At 36.9% G+C, this 26,985-nt stretch overlaps 2 protein-coding genes across 8 annotated transcripts in view; one reads left to right on the top strand and one right to left on the bottom strand.

The window, feature by feature from the left end:
• The window catches only part of LOC113498980 (axonemal 84 kDa protein-like), a 40,233-nt gene extending 14,639 nt beyond the window's left edge, over positions 1-25,594 (bottom strand). Inside the window, exons 1-17 of the mRNA XM_026879261.1 lie at positions 25,495-25,594; positions 24,338-24,353; positions 23,517-23,645; positions 22,580-22,620; positions 22,086-22,164; positions 21,315-21,418; positions 19,447-19,538; positions 18,358-18,491; positions 17,864-17,916; positions 17,192-17,329; positions 16,673-16,747; positions 16,132-16,331; positions 14,493-14,659; positions 13,073-13,208; positions 12,557-12,657; positions 11,668-11,743; positions 10,623-10,708 (exon numbers count right to left, since the gene is read on the bottom strand). Of these exons, the coding sequence (XP_026735062.1) occupies positions 10,623-10,708; positions 11,668-11,743; positions 12,557-12,657; positions 13,073-13,208; positions 14,493-14,659; positions 16,132-16,331; positions 16,673-16,747; positions 17,192-17,329; positions 17,864-17,916; positions 18,358-18,491; positions 19,447-19,538; positions 21,315-21,418; positions 22,086-22,164; positions 22,580-22,620; positions 23,517-23,645; positions 24,338-24,353; positions 25,495-25,524 (1,657 nt within the window). The 5' untranslated portion in view covers positions 25,525-25,594. The remainder of the gene's footprint in view (positions 1-10,622; positions 10,709-11,667; positions 11,744-12,556; positions 12,658-13,072; positions 13,209-14,492; positions 14,660-16,131; positions 16,332-16,672; positions 16,748-17,191; positions 17,330-17,863; positions 17,917-18,357; positions 18,492-19,446; positions 19,539-21,314; positions 21,419-22,085; positions 22,165-22,579; positions 22,621-23,516; positions 23,646-24,337; positions 24,354-25,494) is intronic.
• LOC113498981 (toll-like receptor 13) lies at positions 553-8,731 on the top strand. Of its 7 annotated transcripts, none has more exons than XM_026879266.1 (8): positions 553-692; positions 1,754-1,807; positions 2,669-2,817; positions 3,590-3,764; positions 4,432-5,748; positions 6,425-6,558; positions 7,266-7,393; positions 8,451-8,731. In XM_026879266.1, the coding sequence occupies exons 1-8, from the start codon at positions 638-640 to the stop codon at positions 8,662-8,664; spliced, it is 2,226 nt and encodes a 741-aa protein (XP_026735067.1). In that variant the 5' UTR covers positions 553-637; the 3' UTR covers positions 8,665-8,731. The 7 variants fall into 7 exon arrangements, with proteins under 7 accessions (XP_026735067.1, XP_026735064.1, XP_026735066.1 ...); XM_026879263.1 differs by having other exon boundaries at positions 2,666-2,817; XM_026879265.1 differs by having other exon boundaries at positions 1,751-1,807.
• Positions 25,595-26,985: the final 1,391 nt, after the last annotated feature.

Genomic DNA, 26,985 nt, shown 5'->3' with positions numbered 1-26,985 from the left:
CGTGAAAGCGTAACAGACAGACAGACAGAGTTACTTTCGCATTTTTAATATTAGTAGGCAAGTAGGGATGGAGGAATTTGAACTTCCAGTCAGTGACCTTAACACCTTTACAGCTGGTATAAGAGCACATATAGTACAACAAGTAACATTGCCTACAAAGCTAACATAAAAGCTAGGCTAGAGTTTGTCTATTTTCGACTTTAGGAGCGCAATGCATGGTCGCTCTCATGCCCTCAGAACCGATTTCTACGATTCTTTTGTAAATACTTACTCTATTTATAATCTGTGGACATCGTTATGAATAGTAAGTTTTTTTTAACAATTAAGTACTTGGTGTAAACTTTAATTGTATTGCTGTTTGTTGTCACTACAAAATAAAATAAAATTTAATGGAGGATGCTATATGCGTTATCAAGTTAACCTAAAAAGCATTTTGCCACCGCAATCACCACATGGATCAACTACATTATTAAAAAGAACTTGTATAAAATTTATTAATTAATATATTAATAATATTAATATTAATCAATTATTTAAAGAACTTGTATTCTATTTTGTTTATTCTTTCAGCCTACACGCCTGCCTGTTTTCCTTGCCGGTCGCTCTCGCAAGTCGCCAAAAATGTCTGCTAGGTCATATGACCGATGTCCAGGACTGGGTCGACGAAATTGGGAGCTTAAAGCCGATGAAAGGTATAGTCAACAAGCTTATGCTCATTTTTAACCTATAGCAAACTATTTTACGTTAAGTGGTTTCTTAGGTTTACGCGAATGTTAGACATTGAAATGAAACTACTTTTACGGATTTCATCGCGGTTTAATTTTAGATTATGGTTCCCCATTCTGCCCGTGACCATGATACCTGCAAAGGTGTCGAAACGTCGGGAACTAAAATCCAAAATTAAACCGCGATAAAATCCGTAAAAGTAGTTTTATTTCAATACTAGCTGTTTCCCGCGACTTCGTCCCCGTGGGTACAAGATATAAGTTATGATTTATCCCTGCCCTCATTTTTTCACATTTTCTATTGTATCTTCGCTCCTATTAGTCGCAGCCTAAAGCCTTCCTCGATGAATGGTCTATTCAACACAAAAAGATTTTTCAATTTGGACCAGTAGTTCCTGAGATTAGCGCGTTTAAACAAACATACAAACTCTTCAGCTTTATATATTAGTATAGATATAGATTTTACGTTAAATGATAAAAGAATCAACAAAGCGGATCATTTAGCCCAAAGTTCTATGGAAAGAATAATAATAAAATACAGACAAATTGGATTCGTGTTTGCAAGAATATGTGGTAACATATACACATCTAAATCTATCCTTTCTATATTCCTATTGTACCTTTCACAATATTTCACATAAAGATAAAGATAAAAGAAAGACATTTATTTGTAAAACATGAGTATACATGGGTAATGTAAGATGTTATAACGATATATTATTGACCTTCATGTTTTGCTGTATATACAGCGTACATAAATTTTACATTTACAAATAAGTATTACATTACAATATAATGGCATATTTTTGCATGTAATCGTTCAGATTTTTTTTTTTATCGAAACAAAAAATAATAATAAAATGGGTAAAAGGTCATAATATTAGGAATCTGTTAGAAAATCTGTTAAAACATACTCCTTAAGCTCTTACTATTTCTCTATCTCTTTTCAATCAGCGACCGTTCAATTCAAATTAATTTGGTGTGAATTGGGCCCTAACCTTGACTATTAACTAAAAACGTTTCAGCAGAGGTGAAACAACACACAGACCCGTCCTGCCCAAAAGAGAAATGCTCCAATGAAGGTGATCCCTTGAAAAAAACCATCAGTCATTTGCTTTCGGCTTTCGTATGTTTTTGGAACAACTTTTTGACAGTTCCCTACGGTTGTTTAGCCCTGATAAAACTGGGAACCGTAGGAAAATGTTTACTATTAGAATTAACACATCTACATATTTTAATATGTTCCTCGGTTGTATTTTAAAAAGCGCATCTTTATTGGAAATTTCATAAGGAATACTATACAGTGGGATTCAAGAAGCCAGCGAATTCCTTTTTAACTTGACTTGATCTTGACGTCTCAAATCTTTTAATTATTTTCGTAGACTCTCAAAATGGAAAGCATTTCTGCACAAAATTGCGAATCGGTTTATATTTGCTTCATAGGTGAAGGATCATGACCAGGACTTAAGGCGCGTAGAGTCCTCAACCCGCAAACTGACAGCGTGGTGAAACGCTATCATTGTTAAAACCCTCTAAAAACGAGGATTTCTTTAGTAATAATCGATAAAAAAAAACATTAAAAATGATTACTGATGGAAGGAATTGGAGTCCAATTAGTTTTGAAGCCAAGTGATTATACAAAATGTTTTTATTGTTGATCCAATCACTCAAATTTATGGAAGTGACTAGAACGACAAACGTGCATTTGTCAAGTGTCGCTATCGACAAGCGACCATAAGGTATCTGAAACAAAGCTATAATTCCCGCATAGAAAAAGAATAGCCACTTTTATACATTTGAAAAATCTATCATCTTCAAATTCGTAAGAAAAATCACTTGTTTACGCGAATAAAAAAACTATATGGACACGTCCAATTACCTCTATCAGTAGCCAAAGTACCTTCCAAAAAATTTAACTCAATTTTCAATCTTATTTTCAGAAGATATCATACACTCATTTGATCTGTCCGGGACGACCAATCCTGTGCCGACTCTACATACACTGGTCAATGAGATTCAGAGGACCAGCTCACCGTCAAACACGGTCAAATACCTCAGTTTGGCGAGATGTCAGCTTACGAGGATACCACATGTAAGGAATATTGTGAATTAAAATTTATTTAGATTGGAAAACGTCTGTAATTTTCGATACATTAGAGTGCCACGGTAAAATGTAGATTTAAGGTTAGCATGAGATTCGATCAGTGTTAAGGTATTTTTACCCATGACATCAGCGTTGAAATCTTAAAAGTTCAGGCTTTGAAACGTCGAAAACACTTTGAATCAGTTGCGCATTTAAAAAATATGAAGTATGCGGAAAGAATTGGCAAGAAACTTAACAAGGTTCCAATTATTATTCTATTTAAATCACCTCATTAGGTCAACTTTTTCATAACAAAAGAATCAACTGTCTGCTAATTTTAAATTACTTTCGCCTAACCCTTTGCCCGAATTTAGCACAAATTTTGCATATATAAAAATGAATTGACGACCTCCGTGGTCGAGTGGCGCACGCACCGGTTTCAAGGTGTCGCTAGCTCTGAGGTCCCGGGTTCGATCCCCGGCCGGGTCAATGTAAAAATTCACTTTTCTACATTGTCTCGGGTCTGGGTGTTTGTGGTACCTTCGTTGTATCTGAATTCCATAACACAAGTGCTTTAGCAACTTACTTTGGGTTCAGAACAATGTATGTGATGTTGTCCGCATTTATTTTATTTATTTATTTTGAATATTCTGACAACTAAAAAGCTAGGTGTTACGTTATTATTAGCTTCTATTAAATTGGACGCTTTATAATTTTCTTTTTTTCTTCATGGACATTATATTAGATGCTCTACAACTCAGTACATATTATCCTTGATCAGATATTCGGGTTCCGTGACTCAGAAGGCAGATGGCTCTCCGACACGTTGGAGTATATGTCTTTCTACGGAAACTCGTTCTTGGGAATGAGCTCTGATGATCAGTATACGATGACCTTCAACGCTACAGGAGCCACTGAGATGAAACCAGAGGAAGGATCCTACATAGGTGAGATGGGTAAATATCGTACCAAATATTATAAACGCGAAAGTTTGTATGTATGGATGTTTGTTCCTCTTTCACGCAAAAACCACTGAACGGATTTAGACAGAACTTGGTACACGGATAGTTTATAACCAGGATTAACATATAGGATTTTTACTACGATTACTACGATGTTCCCATGGGATCATATTCGATTTGTAGCAGGCAGGCCCGCGATCTACAGCTAGTATATCAAATGCATCACCAACATCATCATTTATAAACTATCAGGCTAGCATTGATTTGTAGAGGTATCCCCTTTACTAAGACTCTTTCCTTTCCTGTGCAAGCGTATCCAAGAATTTCAAGTAAACTTAGCTATACCGTTCGTATTATAATCCCCTGTTCAATTACCCAAGAAAACATTCCTGAATAATAAAATATTTTCTCTCTATTTCAGTGATTCGTTTTTTATCCCTTTTTATAATCTCACCAATCTCCACTTCCTCCTATTATCGTTTACATATCTCATTCCAATCTTCCTTTTGCCTGTTTCCATTCACAATTATCATCAGAACTCTCTTTACCATCTCTTAGCCAAATGAGACTTTCAAACGACCATGTAATCAGTAGTTTTTATCTATAATCACCATCGCTTTGTGCGTCAATTACATTAATTTGTTTATTTTTTAACTTGCAGGAGGCAACATATGGTCTTCAGGGTTAGCCTCAGTGAAATTCAACAAACTAAAGGAGTTAGACCTAAGAGCATGTTCCATACAAACTCTTGGAGAAAACGTCTTCCAGGGAATGGAAAGCCTCACAGCTCTATATCTAGGAGAGAACGAAATCAACCACATTGCAGCAACGGCGTTCGTCGGACTAAATAACTTGATGCATTTAGATCTGAGCAGAAACAAAGCCGTCGACGGGGATGGGAAACCAAAAAACTTGGCTTCAGACAGGTATTTTGTATTCCAGGATCTCACCGGACTGGTCTCCTTAGATTTATCCCATACGAAATTGACGCAACGGAATTTGGGAATGCTCGTGGGCTTAGGGAAGAAATTCAAGAATTTATCCATTTGCGAATCTGGATTGGACAGTCTTCTACCTAACATTTTCAATACGACATCTTTAGAAGTCTTGGACATATCTGGGAACAACGGCATCATGATTTACGGAGACTCCTTAAGGGGAGTAGAGAAAACTTTAAAAGTGGTGTTCGCCAGGGACATAGGCTTACAAGATATGGAAACTTTCAGGGATTTTAAGAAACTCGAAATCCTTCAACTAGCTCACAACGAAATCAGCTTCATTGATGCTAGCGTCGTTCAAACACTCAAAAAACTACAAGTACTTGACTTGAATAACAATAGATTACCAGCGTGGTTCGATAAGAGATTCTCATACATGCCAAAATTGAAACTACTGGCACTAAGAAACAACAACATTAATATAATCTCAGAAGAAATGATAGAGGATGTTCTGAACGTGCATTATTTGGCACTATCCGGGAACTTCATAGTCTGCAACTGTCACGCGAAAGATTTGTTCAAAATGGCATATAAAAACCAAGTGACGCGACACTCTGGGTTACTAAAAGTACCCACAACAGGAATGTACCATTTAGGATACGCTTTCTATAACAACATTATAGAAGACCGTATGGATATGATCTTGAATTGCGACAAACATTGTTTAGAAGACATTGAGGTATCTGGTTATTTTAAACTGGTCGACTATACTCCAACTTCTTATACTTGCTTAATGGTTTCTGAGAGTCGATCGATGCTTGTCGCTAATGTGACGAGTTGTAAGCGAGCGTCAAGAGAGGTGGACTATGATGCAGAGCTTGCGAATGGAAGGCTGGTGTTGTTGCTGATACTGATCATACCCTGTGTTCTGCTGCCGGTCGCTGGCATTTACATGTTTAGGAGGCATCTCCGATACTGCTTTATAACGATGAGGAATTCAGCGATGCTTAGCATTATTACTAAGAATGAGACTATTGTTGGTAAGTTTATTAATTTAACTTGTTTTTTTACTGAGGTGCTAGTAAAAATTCTGGACTTGTTGAAAGACATGTAAAAAATAGTGTAAAAAGGCAGAGATTATCGTGAATTATAGTAAAAAATTGTGGAATGCATGTACTTCGTATAGGGGGCTTTTTGGAAGTGACTTTAATGTTTGAAAACCCCCCGCGACACAAGGAGAAATAAATGAGACAAATAGCATACCTATTGAAAACTAATTAAGTTTGTAACCTATGAAGTTTTAGCCAGTTGGGTCCATCGTTATCCTCTCACCCTCAACTACGGCCATCCTAACATTTTTGTAGCGCCTGAAAAAGCCCAACTTCAAAAATCCTTCATCAGTCAAACTTTAACCACGGCTTTTGCAAGTCAGCCGAAACCTCAGGGAAAATACCTCTTATTTCTCAAGCGGTTAAAACTCGCTTATTCTTTATGCATCTGTCTGAATTCACGTTCCATTGCATGGTAATTTTTCCAAGCTAGCCAAAAGGTCGTATCGAGCAAAATTAGATACCAAATTTTGGACGTGATTAAAAGTCTACCATTTTTATCCATCTGTCTGTATTTATGTTACATCCCACGGTAAATCTTTTTCCTTTGCTTTTGATTAGCCTTTGATTATATGCTAAGCTCTTTCCTTGACTTTTCGTTTGGCAGAGGGTACAGTATTCAACTACGACGTGTTCGTGTCGTACTGCAACGAGGACCGCGGCTGGGTGCTGGAGCACCTGCTGCCGCACATCGAGGCTGAGTGCAGCGTCAGCGCCTGTCTGCACGAGAGGGACTTCCAGGTCACACATCTTTTACACTGTATTCATTACGGTGACATAGGTTTTGATTTTGGCCAAAAATCATCATTATTTTTAATGGTATATTGTAAAAATGGAGGCGTTGCTGTCGATCCGATGTCTTCCGATTTGCCACCCATTGCTAGATAGTTTATATTGAAGCCGAACCCAACATAGTTGGGAAAAGGCTAGGCCGATGATGATGATGCATTTCTGTTGTAATACTATAAATCAAGATCGAGGTTAAGAAGAGTTCCAAAACTATGGTTTTATCATTTTTAGACTCTCGTATGCCTCTGACTTTGTTTAAGGTCACCACGCCGCGTGTCGCGAGTTCGATCCCCACGAAAGACAAGCATTTGTGTGATCTATGAATGCTTACGTATCCCGAGTCCGGGTGTCTTTGTGCATTTGGCTTGAATGTTTATGAAAATCCAAAACACGATTCAATTTCTTACTGCGGGAGTATTTTTTTTTCACGTAAATCTATTTCTAAATCTTGCTTTGCGATTGATAAATGCCAAAAACGATATCAGAGTGGCAAATGCAACTTGGTATTCCTCGTATAGTTATGCCAAAATACCAATTTGGAGGACTTGAAACGATTCACAATTCACAACTAACCTCAGGATGGTTTATCATCACCAAAAGTACCACAGCCACAAACTGCCTCCTACATGCCCATGTTGAAACTATTCTTGTATTTCCAGGTGGGCCTCTCCATCCTAGAGAACATAGTGTCCTGCATGGACCGCTCCCGATCCATCATGCTGATCATCTCGCAGCGGTTCTTGCTGAGCCACTGGTGTCAGTTCGAAATGCATTTAGCGCAGCACAGGTAACACATGAGGCTTTCTTTTTAAATATCATCATCATCATCATCATCATCTGCTCATATTCGTCCACTGCTAGACATAAGCCTCCCCTATTGCACGCCATCAAGATCTATTTTCCGCTGCTCACATCCAGCTCCTGCCAGTGATCTTGCGCAGATCATCACTTCAATTTAATTCATATTATATCCTACTTATATTATAAACGTGAAAGTTTGTTTACACGGTGATTTTTTAGTCGTCTTACAAAAGGAGCCCAGTTCATGTATCCGACGTAAAATACCCCTAGGCGCGATATTTTTTTTTATCATCAACTAAGATAATAAGTACGCAAAAAAATTAAACAAGACAAATCCGAAAATACTCTTAAAAATGATCAAAACGCCGCCGCCCGCGCCCTTCACCATTGTTAAAAGGCTCGGACCGCGCTCGCAACAGAGCTGTGTTTCTAAAAAACTACGAATTGCATCATAATATTGTATAAAAATTGCATTTTAAATTTATTCAAATCTCATAAATACCTATTTTTTTTATAATGAACGTGTTCTAGTCATTGGATACACGAACTGGGCTGCTTTTGTAAGACGACTAAAAATCACGGTGTATAGGGATGTTTGGTACTCTTTCACGCAAAAACTCCTGAACGGATTTAGACGAAACTTGGTAGACAGATAGTTTATTAATCTGGATTAGAACAGAGGATAATATTTATCCCGATTTTATATTCCCTTGGGATCGGGACTGAAATTTAGTGTGCAAATTGGGGAGGTCTGAGAATCGGATATCTTAACCTTAACTCTCTTCATGGCCCTGGTTGTTTTTTATACGTATGCTGGTAATGGCTTTTCCCCACAGATATTCCCTTAAAATGGCAAAATAACGTTGCTGGATCAGCTAGTAATATATACATATATAATACTAGCCTATATACGTCCCACTGCTGGGCACAGGCCTCTTCCCGTATAGGGAAGGTTTCAGCATTGATCACCTTTTGAAATTTTTCGATGAATCTTGCAAATATTTTTCTACAACATCAAGTAACAATATATTCTTCTCCCACAGACTTCTGGAGACAAGAAGAGAAGATTTAACTCTTGTTCTTTTAGAAGATATACCGCGGCGTCTGCGACCGAACACACTACATTATCTGATGGTTACGAAGACTTATATCGTTTGGCCGAAGGACGAAGGCGAAAGAAGTCTCTTCTGGCGAAGACTGAAGAAGACTTTGATTAGCCAGAAGACTAAGCAAGTGGAGAATGTGTCGTTAGCTTAGTATTTAGAATGGAGATTATAAAAGAATAAAGAAGACTACAAAAAAAATGGATTTAAAAATCGAACTACCCACGTTTTTAAATGTCACTCCATTTAATTTTCTCAAAATCGTTCCAGCGAGTTTTATAGTTGTAAATTGTACTGTGATTGGTTTTGAAGCTACCCTGAAAATTTCAGCCTGCTCGCTTATCGGGAAGTGCCTCAAAATTGAGTTGCGGAAATACAACCGGTACAACAAAAAACAAGAAAGTGAGTGAAAAAAAAGGTGGGAAAAAACAGGAGTCGTGTTACTTTTCAAGCTTGTAAGTTGATGGGATATTTATACAAAATTGCAAAATTGTCGTATTTCCGTTTTTTTGCAAGACAGATAAAACCGAAGCCGGCTAATTGCGAGCGGTATACGTACATGACAGGTTCTGTGCAATTCGTAGAAGATGTAATAAGATTTTACTTTTAATAATTTGTTACAGACATAATAAAATTGCACACTGAAAATTTTCAGCTCTAAATGTCAAAGTTCTATAGACATGACAACGGTGCGGAACCCATTATTTTTGTATAAAGCGAATGAAACGTTCCTAACATTTTAGATTTGTAAATAAAAATTAAAAAGATATTTCTTAAACTACATGTATAAGAAATCTTAAAAGGCTAAAATATTATGATTAAATTTAATTAAAATATTGTTATGTATATTTTAATTATTTAATAATAAAATAATTAGTATGTATACACTTTTTTTGTAAAAAAATAGACAGGTGTCATAAAATATATACCTGATCCAAAATAAAAAAAAATATTTATACATTTTAAAACTAAATTATTTGAAATTAATGAGACAAAAATTGTATAAATTTACCCTTTAAATTATAATTTAATAATTTTGTATTACAAAGAGTGTAAATGTAAATAAATAAGTTTATTTAGTAAAACTATATTTTTAATTTAGTTTTTTAAACTCGACAAGAAAATTCCACGAAGATTCCAATATTAAATGAATCATAAATAAATACGCGGTGATTTTTTAGTCGTATTACAAAAGCAGCCCAGTTCATGTATCCGACGTAAAATACCCCTAGGCGCGATTTTTTTTTTTTTATCATCAACTAAGATAATAAGTACGAAGAAAAATTAAACAACAGAAATCTGAAATATACTCTTAAAAATAATAAAAACGCCGCCGCCCGCGCCCCTCACCATTGTTACAAGGCTCGGACCGCGCTCGCAACAGAGCTGTGTTTCTAACAAACTAATTCGTAGTTTAATAATAATATTGAATAAAAATTGCATTTTAAATTTATTCAAATCTCATAAATACCCATTTTTTTTATCATGAACGTGTTCTAGTCATTGGATACAAGAACTGGGCTGCTTTTGTAAGACGACTAAAAAATCACGGTGTATATAATAGATACTCGTACATAATATGTACGAGTATCTATTATATACACCGTGATTATGTCTTGAATAATTGAATATTCAATTCCAAGTTGCAAGGTGTCTTTGTGCATGTGAATTGTATGTTTGTGAAACCCTCCGCGACACAAGGATGAAATTCCTTAGTGCGGGAGTTGTTTGCAAGTTTAATACGCTCCGAAAATACTTGGACTAGTTTCGGAATCAATCGTACTAACCACTAGACCAACAAGCCTTCTTTTTTTTGGTAAGGCGGGGAAATCCTCATGGACACCCGCTCCCTCGGGGGAGAAAATGGGTAGTGTCAGACTCTTACTGACTAAACCTGAACCGCCGTGCTACGTCATCCGCGTTTTTGTGTCAGTGTATGGCAATGCGTTGCAGTCCTTCATACACTAGATCTACAGGCCTGTCAATTAATCATGATTAAGGACTCCGGTTGGGTCCGAAACTAGTCGGGCGATCCCGATAAATACGCGTGAGTAAACCGTTGCATCATTTAATAATGAATCATCCTTACTAAGTTACTATAACAAGACTTACGTGTGGTAATTGTGATAGCATTTCTCATTCGCTTTGGCTGCGGCGGCGTCACTATCAAATCCAAGTTCAGAACACCACCGCATATTCTGAAATCAATTAACAGTCACCATCATACCGCTGGAGTGATACAGTTGAGGCGGATCTTCGAGCGCTTCATGCCGGTGACTGGCGAGAAGTGGCGAAGGTTCGGGTAAGGTGACGTTCTCTCGTAGGGTTAAACTTTCATATACCATATACCCTGGGTTGGCATCCTATCTAATCCCTAATCTAGTCTCCACTTAAGGCTGGCTATTTTTTAGGGTTCCTACCCAAAGGTTGAAGAGGGAATTCTAATAAAGTTCTGCAGTCAGTCAATCCTTCTGTTTTTATCTCAAGAGTCATGATGGCTAGGCATTCAATATTTTTTACACATTATATAGATTTCTGTAGCGCCTACTGAAACCTACCCAACATTTTTTTTTTAATGTTCCACAAATTTCGCACAACGCCATCTAGTCTCAAACTAAGCAGAGCTTATATTATGAGTACTAAATAACTGATACACATAGTTATATATTTCTAAATACATCGGTACATAAAATAGATAAGTTACACCCAGACACAGAACTGATCGTGCTCATCACATAAATATTTGTCCTGGGTGGGAATCGAACCCACGACCTCCGGTATAGCAGTCAAGGTCACTAACCAGTAGACCTGAGATTCAACTGCACAAGTCGATCACAGGTTAAGCTACGCTTGACACGGTCGGTCTCAGGATGGCTGAACATTTTGGTATGTCATAACAAGTGTCTTCGGGTCTCGGAGGACACGTTAAATTGTGGATTCCGGCTCTTTTTTCGCTTCTATGACAGTCATTACGGAAAGTCAGAAACTATAAAGTCTGTCAACCAGTCTAACCAAGGAGTATCGTGTTGCCCAGGTAACTGGATTGAGGAGGTCAGATAGGCAGTTGCTCCTTGTAAAACACGGGTACTTAGTTGAATCCGGTTAGACTGGAAGCCGACCTCAACATAGTTGGGGAAAGGCTAGGATGATGACTCACCTATACTTCCTCAAGTTCATTTCTCCTGTCCTGGTCTTCGTGCGGCAGGATCTCAAGTACCTTCTGAAGTCACGCTCTGTTGAAAAATACTTATGATTACACAACAGCCTTTTCGTCTATTGCAGACGTTTTATGTGGTGATAATATACCACAATATTCCACAAATTTCATACAACGCCATCTAGTCTCAAACTTAGCAGAGCTTGTATTATGAGTACTAGACAACTGATAAACATACTTATATATTTCTAAATGCATACATAATATAGATAAATTACACCCAGACACAGAACAAATGATCGTGTTCATCACACAAACATTTGTCCTGGGTGGGAATCGAACCCACGACCTCCGGTATAGCAGACAGGGTCACTAACCACTAGACCAACAGGCCCGTCAAAATGATGAGTTATGAGTCAGAGAAATATCTTATCATAAACTTGACTTATGATTACATTGACGAGTGACAGGGTATTTGGCAAATAAACTGGTTCGTCCGTCATACAGATTTCCAAAAAGTATTGGATACGTATTTTTTCTTTTATCTCGTAAACAAAATATGAAGGTGATACAGTGATTCAAATCTCGTGTGACGTCACTTACCAGTACGCTATTTACTAGCAAGTGTTGTCTCTAACTCCCACTATCATAAATTTCATCATCTTAAGTGATTTTAATTTTTGAATAAATGAATAAATTTTGAATGACTTAAAATGAAAAATACGTTTTCAATATATTTTTTTAAATCTGTCCGCACTACTATATGAAATTACATTTTAATAACATCGGTTTTGAATTCCAAATTTACATTTAAAAAAAATCGCTCTTTAAATCTCGTATTGTTAAAGTTTGGCTGGTGGTTTACAAAAAAAAACCCCAAAAGAGGTACCATTGACATGGGCTATGTGGATTCTTGGTATTTGTAAAAGAGGCGGCTCAGACATATTCAGGTTGTCCAATTCTTCTTTCTCCTTGTCATTCTTAAGATATCTGAAAAAGAAAAAATACAATTAGTAATTCAGGATCAATTAAATTGAAATAGTATGGATCGGCTGATGTGTGAATATTATGAAGGATAATGTATGTATGTTTGCTCCACTTACACGCAAAAACCATTGAACGGATTTAGACGAAACTTGGTACACAGATCGTTTTTAACCAGGATTAAAACATAGGCGTTCATATCGCGATTTTCTGTTCCCGTAGGATCATTATTGATAGCCTGGACTACAGCTCGTACTTACTTGATAAAACAGTGAAGATAAACATCGTAAAGAAACAAGAACTCCTCAGAATTTCTCACGTGGTGGTTTAAATTCTGACATCAGGTTGTACATCAATCATATGAAAACAAGGAGTCATAATAAACCTTTTACATCTTAGTTAAAAAGTAAAAAAAACTCACGGATTAAGTTTCAAGAAAGCTTCTAACTCCCGAACCCTCTCTCTGACTTCTTTATAAAACTTCGTCCTTATTTCATCTTGAGATTTCTTCAATTTTTGCACCTCTATCAGCTCTTTCACATTGAAAGTGAAAAGATCTGGAAAGGAAGAGGTCAATTTATTCAAAATACATACATTTATTCACATGAGGCTACTTGGGATTTTTGGGACACCAACATACAATAAACTTCACCCTAACGCGCTTTTCACCGCTTTCAGCAGAAATAGCGATCCAAATATGGCAAGGGTCGCCATGAAGGGAGTATGCTTTAATAAGACAACTGTTCCCGATCGATTACCATTTAATAATACTGTCCTTATACAAATGCGATACATTTTATATAACACTAGCTGTTGCCCGCGACTTCGTCCCCGTGGGTAGAAGATATAAGTTATGATTTATACCTCCCCTGTCTTTTTTCACATTTTCCATTGTACCTTCGCTCCTATTAGTCGCAGCGTGATTATTTATAGCCTAAAGCCTTCCTCGATAAATGATCTATTCAACACAAAAAGATTTTTTCAATTTCGACCAGTAGTTCCTGAGATTAGCGCGTTCAAACAAACAAACAAACAAACTCTTCAGCTTTATATATTAGTATAGATATAGATGAGTATAGAAGTATAGATAGATCTTACATAGATACTAGATACTACACCTCACTATCATTTACAGCATATTGTCGAATATTGAAGAAAGAAGAGATTATTCTCATCAAAAAACCTTGGAATAAAGAGGCGTATTTACAAATGGAGCTTTAAGAGCCACTAAAACGTTGTTAATTTTATTTATTATTTCTACCTTATATGAAGGACTGGAAAACTCTTTTTCTAGAAAGAGAGATAATATGGGCTTTAGGCTTAGCATAGCATATTTTTTTCTGTCACTCTTTCTCATTTACGTTATGTGCCTATATACTTAAATATAATATAACCTTGAGGTATAATCGATGGACTGCCGAAATAGAGTAGGCGTGTAGGTTCGAAACCCGTAAGACCTATGCCATTCCGAATTAATGTTTGTATTCCTTTATTACTGTGACATGCTACAACGATGAAGGAAACACATTGGGAGGTGTGGTTGAACATCTATACTAATATATGTATAAAGCTGAAGAGTTTGTTTGTTTGTTTGAACGCGCTAATCTCAGGAACTACTGGTCCAAATTGATTTTTTTTTTGTGTTGAATAGACCATTCATCGAGGAAGGCTTTAGGCTATAAACCATCACGCTGCGACTAATAGGAGCTAAGATACAATGGAAAATGTGAAAAATACCGGGCAGGTACACCTAAATCATAACTTATATCTTCTACCCACGGGGACGAAGTCGCGGGCAACAGCTAGTCAACCATATTACAAGAAAACTATAGTTTATTTACCTTCATATCGATTCGGCATATCAGCTTTCAACGCGAACGTTCTGGAACTCTCGCTCAGCAGGTCGATCAGCGAGCGAGCTGCGCGCACGCACACACACGAACCATCTATAATCTTCGGTAGCTTCACTATGACTTTCATTGAAGGGAATTTGAGCTGTACCTGTTCACTGAAAGAAGAATATAAAAAAATATTATAGAAATTTCACTGCCGGTTAGCCGAGTGGTTGAGGTCACCACGCCAAATCCACTGCGCGAAGTATCCCGGGGTCGATCCAAAAAAAAAAAAAAAAACACGTTTATTTAAATTACATAGTAGTATTACATTTTGAAATACCTTTGTAAGCAATACATTTTGCTTGTGTTAGGGTATTCCGCTCTTCCAGTAGGTTACAATTTGGATTTGTGACAGAAAACAAAAGCCTTCATTAAGTATATAATGCAAGTGATAACAACAATAACATTTTGATCGACGCATGTTGTGTGTAAATGTAATTGTGTACGTGTGATGTGTGTAGATGTGTAAGGGAGAAGGTGATTATGTGTGTGTAAATGTGATGAAATATGGAATTGTCACCTTTTGAGCTTATTATAGAAGCAATGTTAATAAAATAACCATATTAATTTTAGTGTTACGAGAAGCAGTCTGCACTTTTGAGAATTGGCACGACGATATGAACTAAAAGGGACTTCTTTCAATTATCAAAGACTCTTAGAGTGCGTTAGCCCTAACGACCGCGAATTTGAGATTGGAAGATGATAGGTGGCGTCTTCCATTAACATAAACACACCAGGAGTTAGTTCAATATTTAAATATTATTAAAAAGTAGTAGATTTTCAACTTCTTCATAGGACTTTAATTTAAGTCATTTAACCATGGATTTTTTACATTCACTGAGGGTTAAAGGGTAGATTTTCAGTTCTTTATTTACAAAGTTGTATAAATGAGAGGACTGTTTCAGGAACTGTCTCTGGGCGAAGGTAGACTTGACTGCAATCTGGGGAACAACTTTGTGTCTATTCCTTCCCTTGAGCTTAGTGGTGTCATAGGATAGGGTTTTATGTGTTTTTAAGATAACATTTAGTACATAGAGTTTTCTGACTGTTAAAACATCCGCTTCTAAGAATAGGGTTTCAGTAGAGAATCTAAAAGGTTTACAGAGCATAACTTTCAGGAGAGACCTTTGTGCTCTCTCTAGACCTATAAATTGGGTTTTTGTTGCTGCGCCCCATACCGGTACACAGTAGGTCAATATTGATTGTGCTAAAGATAAATATATATTTAGGAGTAGCTTTTTAGTTGCAACATGGCGCAGGGTTTTGAATGTCCATATCAGTTTCCTAACCCGCTTCATTAGGATCCAGGCGTAGGACAAGCATTAGTGTGATTAAAGACTGCATGTCCTGAGTCTGGGTGTCTTTGTGCATGTGACTTGAATATTTGTGAAATGCCCGCGACACAAGGATTAAATTCCTTAAAGCGGGAGTCGTTTTTCATACAAAAAATATAGTCATTCGGGTAGTCACCCGAATCAGTTGATTTCATCGCGTACAGCACTCCCGTTTTCTTTCTCACTCTAGGTAATGACAGTTCTGCATGTCAGAAAAGGATAGAAGTATGATAGGTCAGAGCGATACTCACGGCTCAGGCTCAACTGGTTTCTTCTTCCTCGTCGGCCATTTAACAGCGACCCAGATATTCAACCGGAGCCCGGTGAACTCTCGTTCGTACGTCGCGACCTTCGTTGACTCGAATTTGAGGTACTTCTCCAAGTCTCGAAGTAACGTGTATGATGCTATCTGGATGGCACTGGCTAGCTGAGCTCTCAGGGCTAGACGAATCTGGAAATGTTCAAGATGGGATGTCAATGTCAATAGTCATAGCAACTAATTATGGGTGCATATGACTTGACTGTTTTTAAAACTCCGCTCTAGAAAAGAATTAAATTTCAAAATTCGGGAGCCGCTTTCAAATAATTAGGGTTATGTAAGTAAATTAGTAGACCCGGAAGATACTGAAAATTTTTGTTCAGAAAAACTAGCTTAAGTTAGGTATTCCAGTCACCTAAAAAAAATAAATCGAATGAATCCGTCAGATAGATTGCCAAAAAAGTACCAGTTCCAATATTAATACGTACGACTACTTCGGTTTTTTTACAAATCCCTTCATTAGTATTCCTTACCTCATTGTAATTCTCCGATTGGCGTGGTGTGAACTTTCTGGAATTCAGCCGAAATTCTTCTAGCATATCCAGAATCTGAAAAGCAAATAAGAAAATCAACTGGGCACAGTCATCTTCCATAGGAAAGGAAGGGATATAGGGAAGGTTTGTAAATTGATCACCAGGATTATTTCTACTACTATATAAATGTGGAATTAAGTTTGTTTGTTACGCTTTCACACAAAAACTACTCAACCGATCATTATGAAACTTTGTACACATGTTTTAGAGGCTTTAGAAGTCACATAGGATACTTTTTATTAAGGAAAAAGAATATTTTTTACGAGACATCAAAAAAATGTTTCAGCGCCATCTAGCGGTTCAGTTATGAAGTTCCAACCCTGAGTACTGTGTTACCGTTGCACTGTTTTAGCGACGGTCACGTCAATATCCAATCATGAACTAACGCGCGCTGGTAACTGAAGCCTACGTGGACGGAGTCGCGGGCAACAGCTAGTACACAATATACATTCTACAAACCGGCAGAACTTCAATGAACTTCTTGTTGAGCTCCTCATCGTCACAGACCTCCAGCTGCTGCCAGAGGTGGAGGAAGGTGTTCAGCTGAGTCACTACGCGAGGGTCCGGGAGCCCGTCGCAACGGAGGTATTGTTGCCACTGGAATGGTCAAACTGTTAATAGAATATCAAGACTAAGTTGAGAATTACGAGATAGAATATAGCATTATAGGGATGAACCCAATTCGTTTCATCCATTTACGAGGTATGTCGTATCCGTCAAAAGTTTATACCGAAACCCTGTTGGTAAAACTTTCACAACAGTGTCCTTGGTAAAGATAAATGTTTTAGTTACAATTTTTTTTTACCTGTCCCGCAAGTGCGCAAGAGTATGCCCCAAATCCTTCAACTTACACCGACATAAACATGCAAACAAGATAAAAATGGTTGCAGCAAAAATTTTAGCAGGTTTCCTTTTGGTCACGCGCCATAAATGCGTGGCGTGTGTGATAACCAGACGCCAAGTTAAGTGCTAAGCACGGGTCGAAGCGACAAGAGAACGGGTTAAAATGACACTCATGATTAAAGTATTGTGATACACCGAAGGATCGATGCACTGAGAAGGTAGCTGGAAGGAGGTTTGCCTAGCAATTGTGATCTTGTATTTACGATCAAGAAGAACATGTTTGCTTACCTCCGCATCCAATTCTTTCTTGAGCTCGTAATCCATTTTCTCTTTTTCGAATTCTGTGCAGAAAAGTAAGTTTGTATTTATCTATTTAAAAAAAGACGACTCTCGCCGTAAGGCCTGAGTCGCACGAGAGCTTTTTTAACGCGCGTTAAAAAAGCGTTCAAATAGAACATATGCATTTGAAAGTACTTGTTCATACGTCCGTGCTTTTAAAACGCGACGCTTTTATGTCGAGTAGTGTTGCATTTTGAGCGCTAGGTGTTGGACGCTAAAGGGAATAGTCGTATGAACATGTGCTTGGAAATGCATTTTTGAACGCTTTTTTAACGGGCGTTAAAAAAACTCCCGTGCGAATCAGGCCTAAGGGTTTTCATCCTTGTATCGCAGGGAGTTTCACTCAGCCTCAGGACAAGCATTGGAGGATCACACAAAACCTGTGATTGTTTCACATATAATGCGGTTATAGCTAAGCCTTATGAGGAGCTCCTCATACTTACTTTGGAACAGGTTACAAGCCTTCTGCAGTATGTCTCTCCGGACGTCCTGTTCTGCTACTTCCTTGGCCATCTTCTCGTTTCGTTCTTTCGCTAGGTTCGCGCGCTTTTCCTTTGCTCCGGCCAGGATTGCTTGCCTGAATATTATCGGGACATTCGAAACATCAGCATAAACTTTCTTCATTATAATCAAAGATTTTGAATTTCTTCAATAAGGGTATCTGACTAAATCTCGAAATATGATTTTCAATTGTTATCGACCACGATCGTGGTCTTAGAGACTGGACGTATTAAGACTAAAGTAGAGATTGAATAAATTAATAACCGACTTGGTATTACATGGATCTCACAACTTTTTCCCGCAGAACAACTGAGTTGCGAGACTTGGTTATTTTGACAAGTATTGTTTTTGATGTGATCACATTTCTCTTTCACCCTTCATTTTTTGTTTAAGAGGAAAAAATGTAAGCATCTAATATTTTCTTTGGAAATTCGTCTGACGGACTAAACAAATTTATATTATAAGCTGTTTTAAAATCACTGATTATCCGCTATCTGGCAGATAAATTGAAAAAAAAAAACATTCTTTGAATAAAAAAATCAAGTCACTTAACGGGAACTTACGCCAAATACTAAAACCTTTCTGAAAGAATCTGCCCAACAAAGTAATGTCAATAAATTTACCACCAAAATTCCCGTTTCAGATAAAAAAATAATAGAGCAAAAAAACAAAATACCCACGTTTCTACACGTCACTTCATTCTAATTTTATCAAGTCTTTCCAGCCGTTTTTATACTTGTAAATTGCATTTTCGTCCGGTTAGAATCTACTCTGAAAATCTCAGCCTGCTAGCTTATCGGGAAGTGCCTCGAAATTGAGTTACAAAAATCCAACCGGTACAACAAACAAACAAGAAAGTGAGTGTATAAAAACGTGGGAAAAATAAAGAAATGAAGGTACAGGACGTCTTCCACCGTATTTAAAGAAATAAGCTGATAGGAGCAGGATAGTGCTCTACGCGGCGCATCGGCATCTCCCTCTCCATCAGCCTGTTGAAGGTCTTGGTCTACAGGATGGGGATATGGACTAACTTAGCTGCCTCCTTCTCCGCTCTCCAGTCTTCTATCCTCTGGATTAGCCAGGCCTCTCTTTCTCTTTTGTTCATTTTCTTCCAAGCTTTTGGCTGTGACAAGTTTTAGTGTGAGAATCATTTGAAGTTAATAGGTTTTTTTTTTGTCTGATTTTTGCTACCTTGATGAATATTGTTGTGTTTTTAGATTAATTAATGGTTTAGTATTATTTGTGTGTTTTTTTGATTGAACATGAAAATTAATAATCTTATATTATTGTTTATTTTTTGTTTTAAAATACTTTATTTGGAAATTTTATAAGATTTATCATTAAAACGTTGAAATTAATATTCTTTTGTAAGTTTATTCAATTGCAGCAGAAAAAACTTCTTCAAAGGTGTTTCATAATTAAGATAAGTTAATTTTCACAAGTATTTATATACCAAAGTGATCGTTTTACTTGTTACTAAAATTTATGTATAAATGATTAAACATTAACTTACGAGTGACGATGTCGTTGCCATTTATATATTTTTATTCCATAAAACCTCGTAAAAACCACTAAAAAACTTACTGAAACAGCTTTATCATTTAATTTTGTTCACGAAATGCAATTTATCAAAGATTTTTATTTATTTATCGATACACAAGCAAAACAACTTCGTTACAGAAAAATATGGAGTATTGAATGCCATTCGATTGTCCCGATCAGGCTGCCGTGCGAATAAACCGTAAAACTGGATTAAAATGCTAAAGATTTGTAAAAAGACAATTTTATTGGACTATATTAGGTAGCATTGTACTTGTAAAAGATCGTAAAACAGTATTTTTATTAGCCATAAATGAGGGAAAGGGTGGATGGGAAAACGAAAACAACATTTAATATGAGCTCTTCAAAGAAAAACTTTTGCTATTGTGGGAGCGAGAACGCACGATGCACGGGTTATAGAGTCATCTCGCTCCCACATCGACACATGTTTTATTTTGAGAGTTGATGGTACAGGGGTTGGTCGTAAATTTATTGATTTTAACATCACATGGATACGTGGAATTGTTTTGAAAAGTTTGGATGGTAAACATATGGAGTTTTCCCATAATAAAGCTACAAAACATGCATATATGAATATTTTTTATAGTACGCCCAGATGACTTTTCTCATACTCATTTAGCCGACACCCTATTTTGGTGTTGCGCCATTTGTAAAAGCTAGTTCACATGACGCATAGTTGCAAGGCTTAAGTTTCCACAAAGAAAAGCGACGCGTCAATACAACCCACCGCGTGGACTGGACTTAAGGGTGCGTATTAATTAATTAGTGGCTTAACGAAGTGTAGCAAAGGCCTGTAAATTTGACAGAACTTGGAGTATTTTTATGAGGATTATTTTGATGAGGATTGATCCCATCGTAGGCAAAGTCACTTTTAAAAAGTCATATAAGTACTCTCAATTATTCTAAAATGCTTCTGGCTAACGGTGAAGCAAAACTTCTCGAAGAAGCTTGGGCTCCAATTTGGAGTTCCAATAAAGATTGGAACTCAAAATTTCCGGCAGTGAGCTAGCGTGGTGATCAATTCTCAAACCATCCCTAAATAGGAAGAGGTTTGTGTCTAGTATTATTAATAAACTAAATACTTTGCGAATTAACGGCAAATAAAACTCTGCCACAAGATAGTAAAAGACACACAGAATTGAAAAAAAAAATGGAAAAAACCAAACTTACAAGTATCTTTCAATCTCATTGGTTAATTGACAGCCTACTCTACTTAACTTCGCTTCAAAAGACCATAACCCAGAATCCACTCGTAATGTCAATTTTGAATTTTACCATCTTCGAGAGATATCTGTTTTAAAGGATCTGCGTGTTCTAGAATATTCTAGAAAGTTCTCACCTTTTCGAAAACGGGAATCACTTCCTCTTGTTTATCTTTCCCTTTTCCCTTTTTGCCCTTTTTCTTCTTTTCTACTGGCGCCTCCTCAACTTTGCGGGGTTCTTCTGCTGGTACAAATAAATTAATTAGTTCTATACTTCAAACATTTGCAGAAAAAAATCGAATAACGTTGATACAATAAAAACATGTTTTTTTTGTCTACTCCTACTTTTTATCTTTATTAATATGAGGGGCAGCCCCATCGAACCTTTAAAATATTTTAGTAGATTGAAACAGCAAAAAGAAACCATTACCAACTACCCTGATTTTCGGAGACCCTTTTAAGTTAATACAAAACCCATAACATTTAAAAGAAATCGCAAACTGCTAATTTCATTCCCGTTGACAAAATTCTGTTATATTCTGGTACTTAGTAGCTTGACCTTAAGTTCTATAAGGGCCCTAGACTAACGAAAACATTGCACCCAAACAAGACTCTTTTTCTTAGAACTCTTTGGTAGGGTGGGTTAAGTGGGGTAACTGAGAAAGCAGTCATCATCATCCTAGCCTTTATCCCAACTATGTTGGGGTCGGCTTCCAGTCTAACCGGATTCAGCTAAGTACCAGTGTTTTACAAGGAGCGACTGACTATCTGATCTCCTCAACTCAGTTACCTGGGCAACACGATACCCTTTCAAATTGCCATGTTTCAATTGATTTCGAAATCCTCCTATCTTTAAGAATACCTACCTATGTAGGATGATGTATTAATTAAAATAAATGTTTTACAACCTAGGGCCATGGCTAGAGATTCTTCAGACCACTGGAACATCTCACTACTGGTCTTCTTAACCATGGAGGATTCTTTCTCCTGTTACAATAGGGCATAATGTTAAATGTGAACTTTGAATACACGAGTAGACAAGTGGTAAAGGATTGGGCGTCTCGCCTAAATAGCGTCAATGATACCGCGTTAACAGTTTATTTATTTTATCTAGCCTACTGTGTCCCACGGCTGAGAAAAGGTCCCCAAGTCCTTCCACGATTCTCTGTTCTGGGCCACATGGAACCGGTTCGCGCGGTAAGCGTTAAGGTCGTCTTGTCACCGCTTCTTAGAACTCCCACTGCGACGCCGTCAATCCGCTGGCTCCCATAGTTTGGTGTTTTTTGCAAAATGGTCGCTGTCCATGCGGCTGACGTGACCCAACTAATACCATTATAGCCTGACAGCCCTTAACAGCTTATGGCAGGTAATTAAAAGTCTTTTATTAAAAAGGATATCTTACGCCAACTTTCTTCTTTCTTCCCTTCTTCTTCGGCTTAACCTCTGAAAAATATTAATAACACATCTATTAAAATAAGCCTTAATAACGTATATTTAGTATAAACTAGCTGACGTCACAATTCGGTCATCTTACATAGGCCTACAATTAGGGAGGCCTATATCCAGCAGTGGACGAATATGGCCTTATGATAATGATGTATATTTGAACTATCGCATTAAAAGCCTCTTTTACTAATTTTGTTCAAACCAACAACATTCCATAACAAAACAAAATAAACCCCACTTACAATAAAAAAAAAAATCAAAACTTCGAATTTCAATCATCCCAACCCGATTCACAGTAATATTAAACCAAAACAGTTACAAAACACGCTCAACCCTTTCCCAAAACAAAACATTTCCATTAAAAATATATACACTCACCCCTTTTTTCCGTTTATTATAACAGACAAACAAACTGATCAATTAATTTCTAATTTATTGTCTTTTCGTACACTGTATCTTATTCACGCATGTTATTTTCGTTGCTATGACAACGGGATTATTGATTTAACTACGAATTTGGGTTGGTCTTTGGAATATGTTATGTACCTATGTATATTGTATATGCTTGTTTCAAAGGCTGATGAAAGTAGAGGAATTCATGAGTGAAAAATACCTATTTATGTGTTTGTAAGGCCTAATAGGGTATTTGACAAAAAAATTAACTGTTTAGACCGTCAGACAATTTTCAAAAAAGTAGATATTGCATCCTTATTTTTTTATTATCTCGTAAACCAAAAATGATGGGGACACAGTGATTTAAAATCTCGTGTGACGTCACTTGCTAGTACGGTTTTTACAAGCAAGTGATGTCATTACCCCTACTACCGTACATTTCACCATCTTAAGTTTTTAAACCTTCCTTGCTTTTTTAATGATGTGATAAAAAGCCTTACCCTCAACAGGAATTGGCGGAAGAGACTCAAAGGAGGCACTGGTATACGAGGTCTCGGTGAACTGGATTTCCTCTGGCTCCGGCTCCAGGTCCGTGGCGGCCACCAACACCTCCTCATGGACCTCGGATTCTGGAAGAAAGGATTCAGTTAGAACCTGGAGAAGTTGGCTGAAAGGGATGATGAAAATCAATATACTTAATAATATTTCACAATTTCCACACAACGCCATCTAGTCTCAAACTAAGCAAAGCTTGTGTTATGAGTACTAGATAGCTGATAAACATACTTATTAATTTCTAAATACATAGATATTATACCTAGAAACAGAACAAATTATTGTGCTCATCATACAAACTTTTGTCCTGGGTGGGAATCGAACCGACGACCACAGAATAGCAGTCAAAGCCACTAACCACTAGACCAAAGGCCAGTCAATTATTTATGAGCTGAGGCCAGTTCGACTTGATTAAGGACTCCGGTTGGGTCCGAAACTAGTCGGCATATCCCGATAAATAGGCGTGACTAAACCCTTGGATCATTTAATAATGAATCATTTTCATTATAGTTACTATAAAACTAAGAAGATTTTTTCCAATCTCTTGGAGTTTAATGCATAAGTAGATGCGTATTTTTTCTTTTAAATCATTGGGTATTTTGAGTTTTGTTCCAAATACTGCAGATATCAAAAGATAGGTACTAAGTCAATATTACGTCATAAAAATAAAATCTATAATTGTGTTACCTGGATAAAGTGAACAGATAGAATGATATGAATTAATAAAATTGTGTTCATACAACCTTTAACGTTTAGGTTTCAATACCTGTGGGTTCGGACTCCTGAAATTTTAAATAAAAGTATTTATGAGTATCAAATAAAACTAAATTCAGACTGTTCTTGAAAGAAAATCTTTGAATCTACACAGTAATACGAATCAGCTCACAACTTAGAGGTTTCAAAATTATTTCTCTACTATACAAAATCAAATTGACGATCAAGCGAAGAACTCTCTCGATTAAGTCATCAATATTCTATTTCAATGCGCTTTTATGTGATTGCCCATTCAAACAAATTCGCCGACATTCTTTGACTTTCAACCTCCTACAACTTTTTAATGGCGACCACAATTCACCTTTAACACGAGACAAAATACAATGAAATCGCTCAATCCGTGTTTGGGAGTTGTTAAATCACAAACAGAAAGTGCGAAAACAGTCCTAAAGAGGATGTTTTTGTTTAGCCGTCGATGGTTAAGGTTTAGTTTTATAAGGAGACTTTAATCTTTTCGTTTGTTAAGCCGTTATATCCCGCCGCAGGGCTAAAATACCGCTATTAATAATGGCCGATGAATGAATGGTAATTGGATTAAATTTGGCTCTATTTGTATTCTATTCTACTTTGTACATCACGACTCTGAACAAGTATTAGTGGATCACACAAATGCTTCATCATCATTCATCATTTTATTGACAGTGAGAGTTCCGCCCCGTACCAAACTTCCAATTGTTGTATTGAAAAAATGCTTATATGATACGTATAGTGTAATTTTGATCCTATTTCCATTCATTCATCGGCCATTGTAAATAGCGAAATTGGGGCCCAGGACCAAAGGCCTCTCTTCGATTTTTCCTCTCTGTCTGGACTATTGGTCCTTCCTTCCATCCATTTTTTGTGGTATGCATCTAAATTGTCATTCCATCTCATCCTACTCTCATCGGGTTCTTATAAATGGGAGTTGTTAAAAGATGTAACGGTTTACTCACGCGTATTTATCGGGGTAGCCCTGTTCGAGTCTCGATCCCGCCGCCTCTGCTCATGATTAATGACTCCGGGCTCCGAAACTAGTCGGGCGATACCGATAAATACGCAAGAGTAAACCGTTACATCATTTAATAATAAATCATTCTCACGATAGTTACTATCAAAATGGGAGTTGTTTAACTTTTTTCCCTAATAATCTTAAAATACAAAAAGACTTACTTTTTTCTTCTTCTCCTTCTTTTTCGCCATTTTGAGATTTAATTTCTAAACTAAATTAAAATAAAATAAATATCTACTAAAGAAAAAAAATGTTAAAAAATATTTATGAATTGTTTTCTGTCGTTTTGTTTATTAAATTATTGACAGATGTCAATATTTGACGGGTTTGGAAATTTATTTTTAAATATTTATAGGTGCGTTCGTTTATATAACATAATATTCCACAAATTTCACACACCGCCATCTATTCTCAAACTAAGCAGAGCTTGTATTATGAGTACCAGACAACTGATAAACATACTTATATATTTCTAAATACATACATAATATGCACCCGTATTTACACCCGTTTATATTTATACCTCGACGATTTCAGATTCCAATATTTGGTACCCAGGTTTCCTCACGATGTTTTCCTTTCACCGTTTGTCAGTGGTGTCTTCGACACTTCTCGTGACCCAAAGGCTGGCTTTGACCTAGCTCAGAGGATTAGCATTGCCATTCAACGTGGCAATGCTGCCAGCCTTTTGGGCACACTCCCAGTCGGCAGCGATGCCGATGAATTTTTGATACCTTATTTTAATTATTGGTTTTGTTTTTAAGTAAAATATGCAGAGCCTTAAGTAATTAAGAAAGTACCTATAACATTGAAAAAGTCATATCAGTAGGTACCTTGCCTGCGTTGGGATCGAAGCTGTACCACGTGTGTACAAACCTATGAATAGGATCGCAAGGCCATAACGACATTCAAGAATTTCCGTTGAAATAGGTCAAGTATTTATTAAAACAATTGTTTAAAAAGATTTTGTAACTATTGTTAGTTTGTATTGTTCTTTAGACAATGTGTCACCTAATTAAATGAAGGTTAAAGTGACTTAAGAAATTAGGCTTTTTAAACGACTGCCGAACAAAGGAATTTTATCCTTGTGTCGCGGGGGGCTTTACAAAGACACCAGTCACCAAGACAATGACATCCAGACTCAGAGCAAGCATTTCTGGATCACATAAATGAATGACCTGCGCGGGGATCGAACCCGCGACACGTCACGCTCAGTGGGTTTGGTGTGGCGACCTCAACCACACCAAACCCGAAGATGCCCTTTTCCCATTTGCTAAACTAAGATTTTTTAGGGATCCCCACCAATATTTATCCTCAAAAAGTTTTTTTTCCCTTGCCTACATGGAAGAAGTCCTGCGCTGAGATGTGAAACACACAATAGTCTTCTTATCTTTCTGACAGCAAATAAATTCCAATCCCACAACCCAGATAAAGTGTTATTTATTCCATTTTATTACATTTCTACACAGCTCGCGTTTTCCATTTAACCTTCAGTACGCATAACCTAACCTTGCTTCAAAGATAATTAATAGTTTACTGTAAACGGCCTTAATTTGCAATAATTACACAAACTATATTCCGTATACAATTGTAGTTTGTATTCGGGTGTTTATCAAAACTATTAGACATAATTTTACTACCTGGTACCTACT

This window comes from Trichoplusia ni, chromosome 11 (genome assembly GCF_003590095.1).
Source record: "Trichoplusia ni isolate ovarian cell line Hi5 chromosome 11, tn1, whole genome shotgun sequence".
Taxonomy (NCBI): Eukaryota; Metazoa; Arthropoda; class Insecta; order Lepidoptera; family Noctuidae; genus Trichoplusia; species Trichoplusia ni.
The sequence above is the reverse complement of the archived record's forward strand: the minus strand, read 5'-3'. Positions and strand labels throughout refer to the sequence as shown.

Coding starts and splice junctions, on each gene's coding strand:
- LOC113498981 (XM_026879262.1), top strand. CDS start 638: ATGACCGATGTCCAGGACTGGGTCGACGAAATTGGGAGCTTAAAGCCG. Junction 693..1,750: donor GAGCTTAAAGCCGATGAAAG/GTATAGTCAACA, acceptor AAAACGTTTCAG/CAGAGGTGAAACAACACACA. Junction 7,394..8,450: donor ATGCATTTAGCGCAGCACAG/GTAACACATGAG, acceptor CTTCTCCCACAG/ACTTCTGGAGACAAGAAGAG.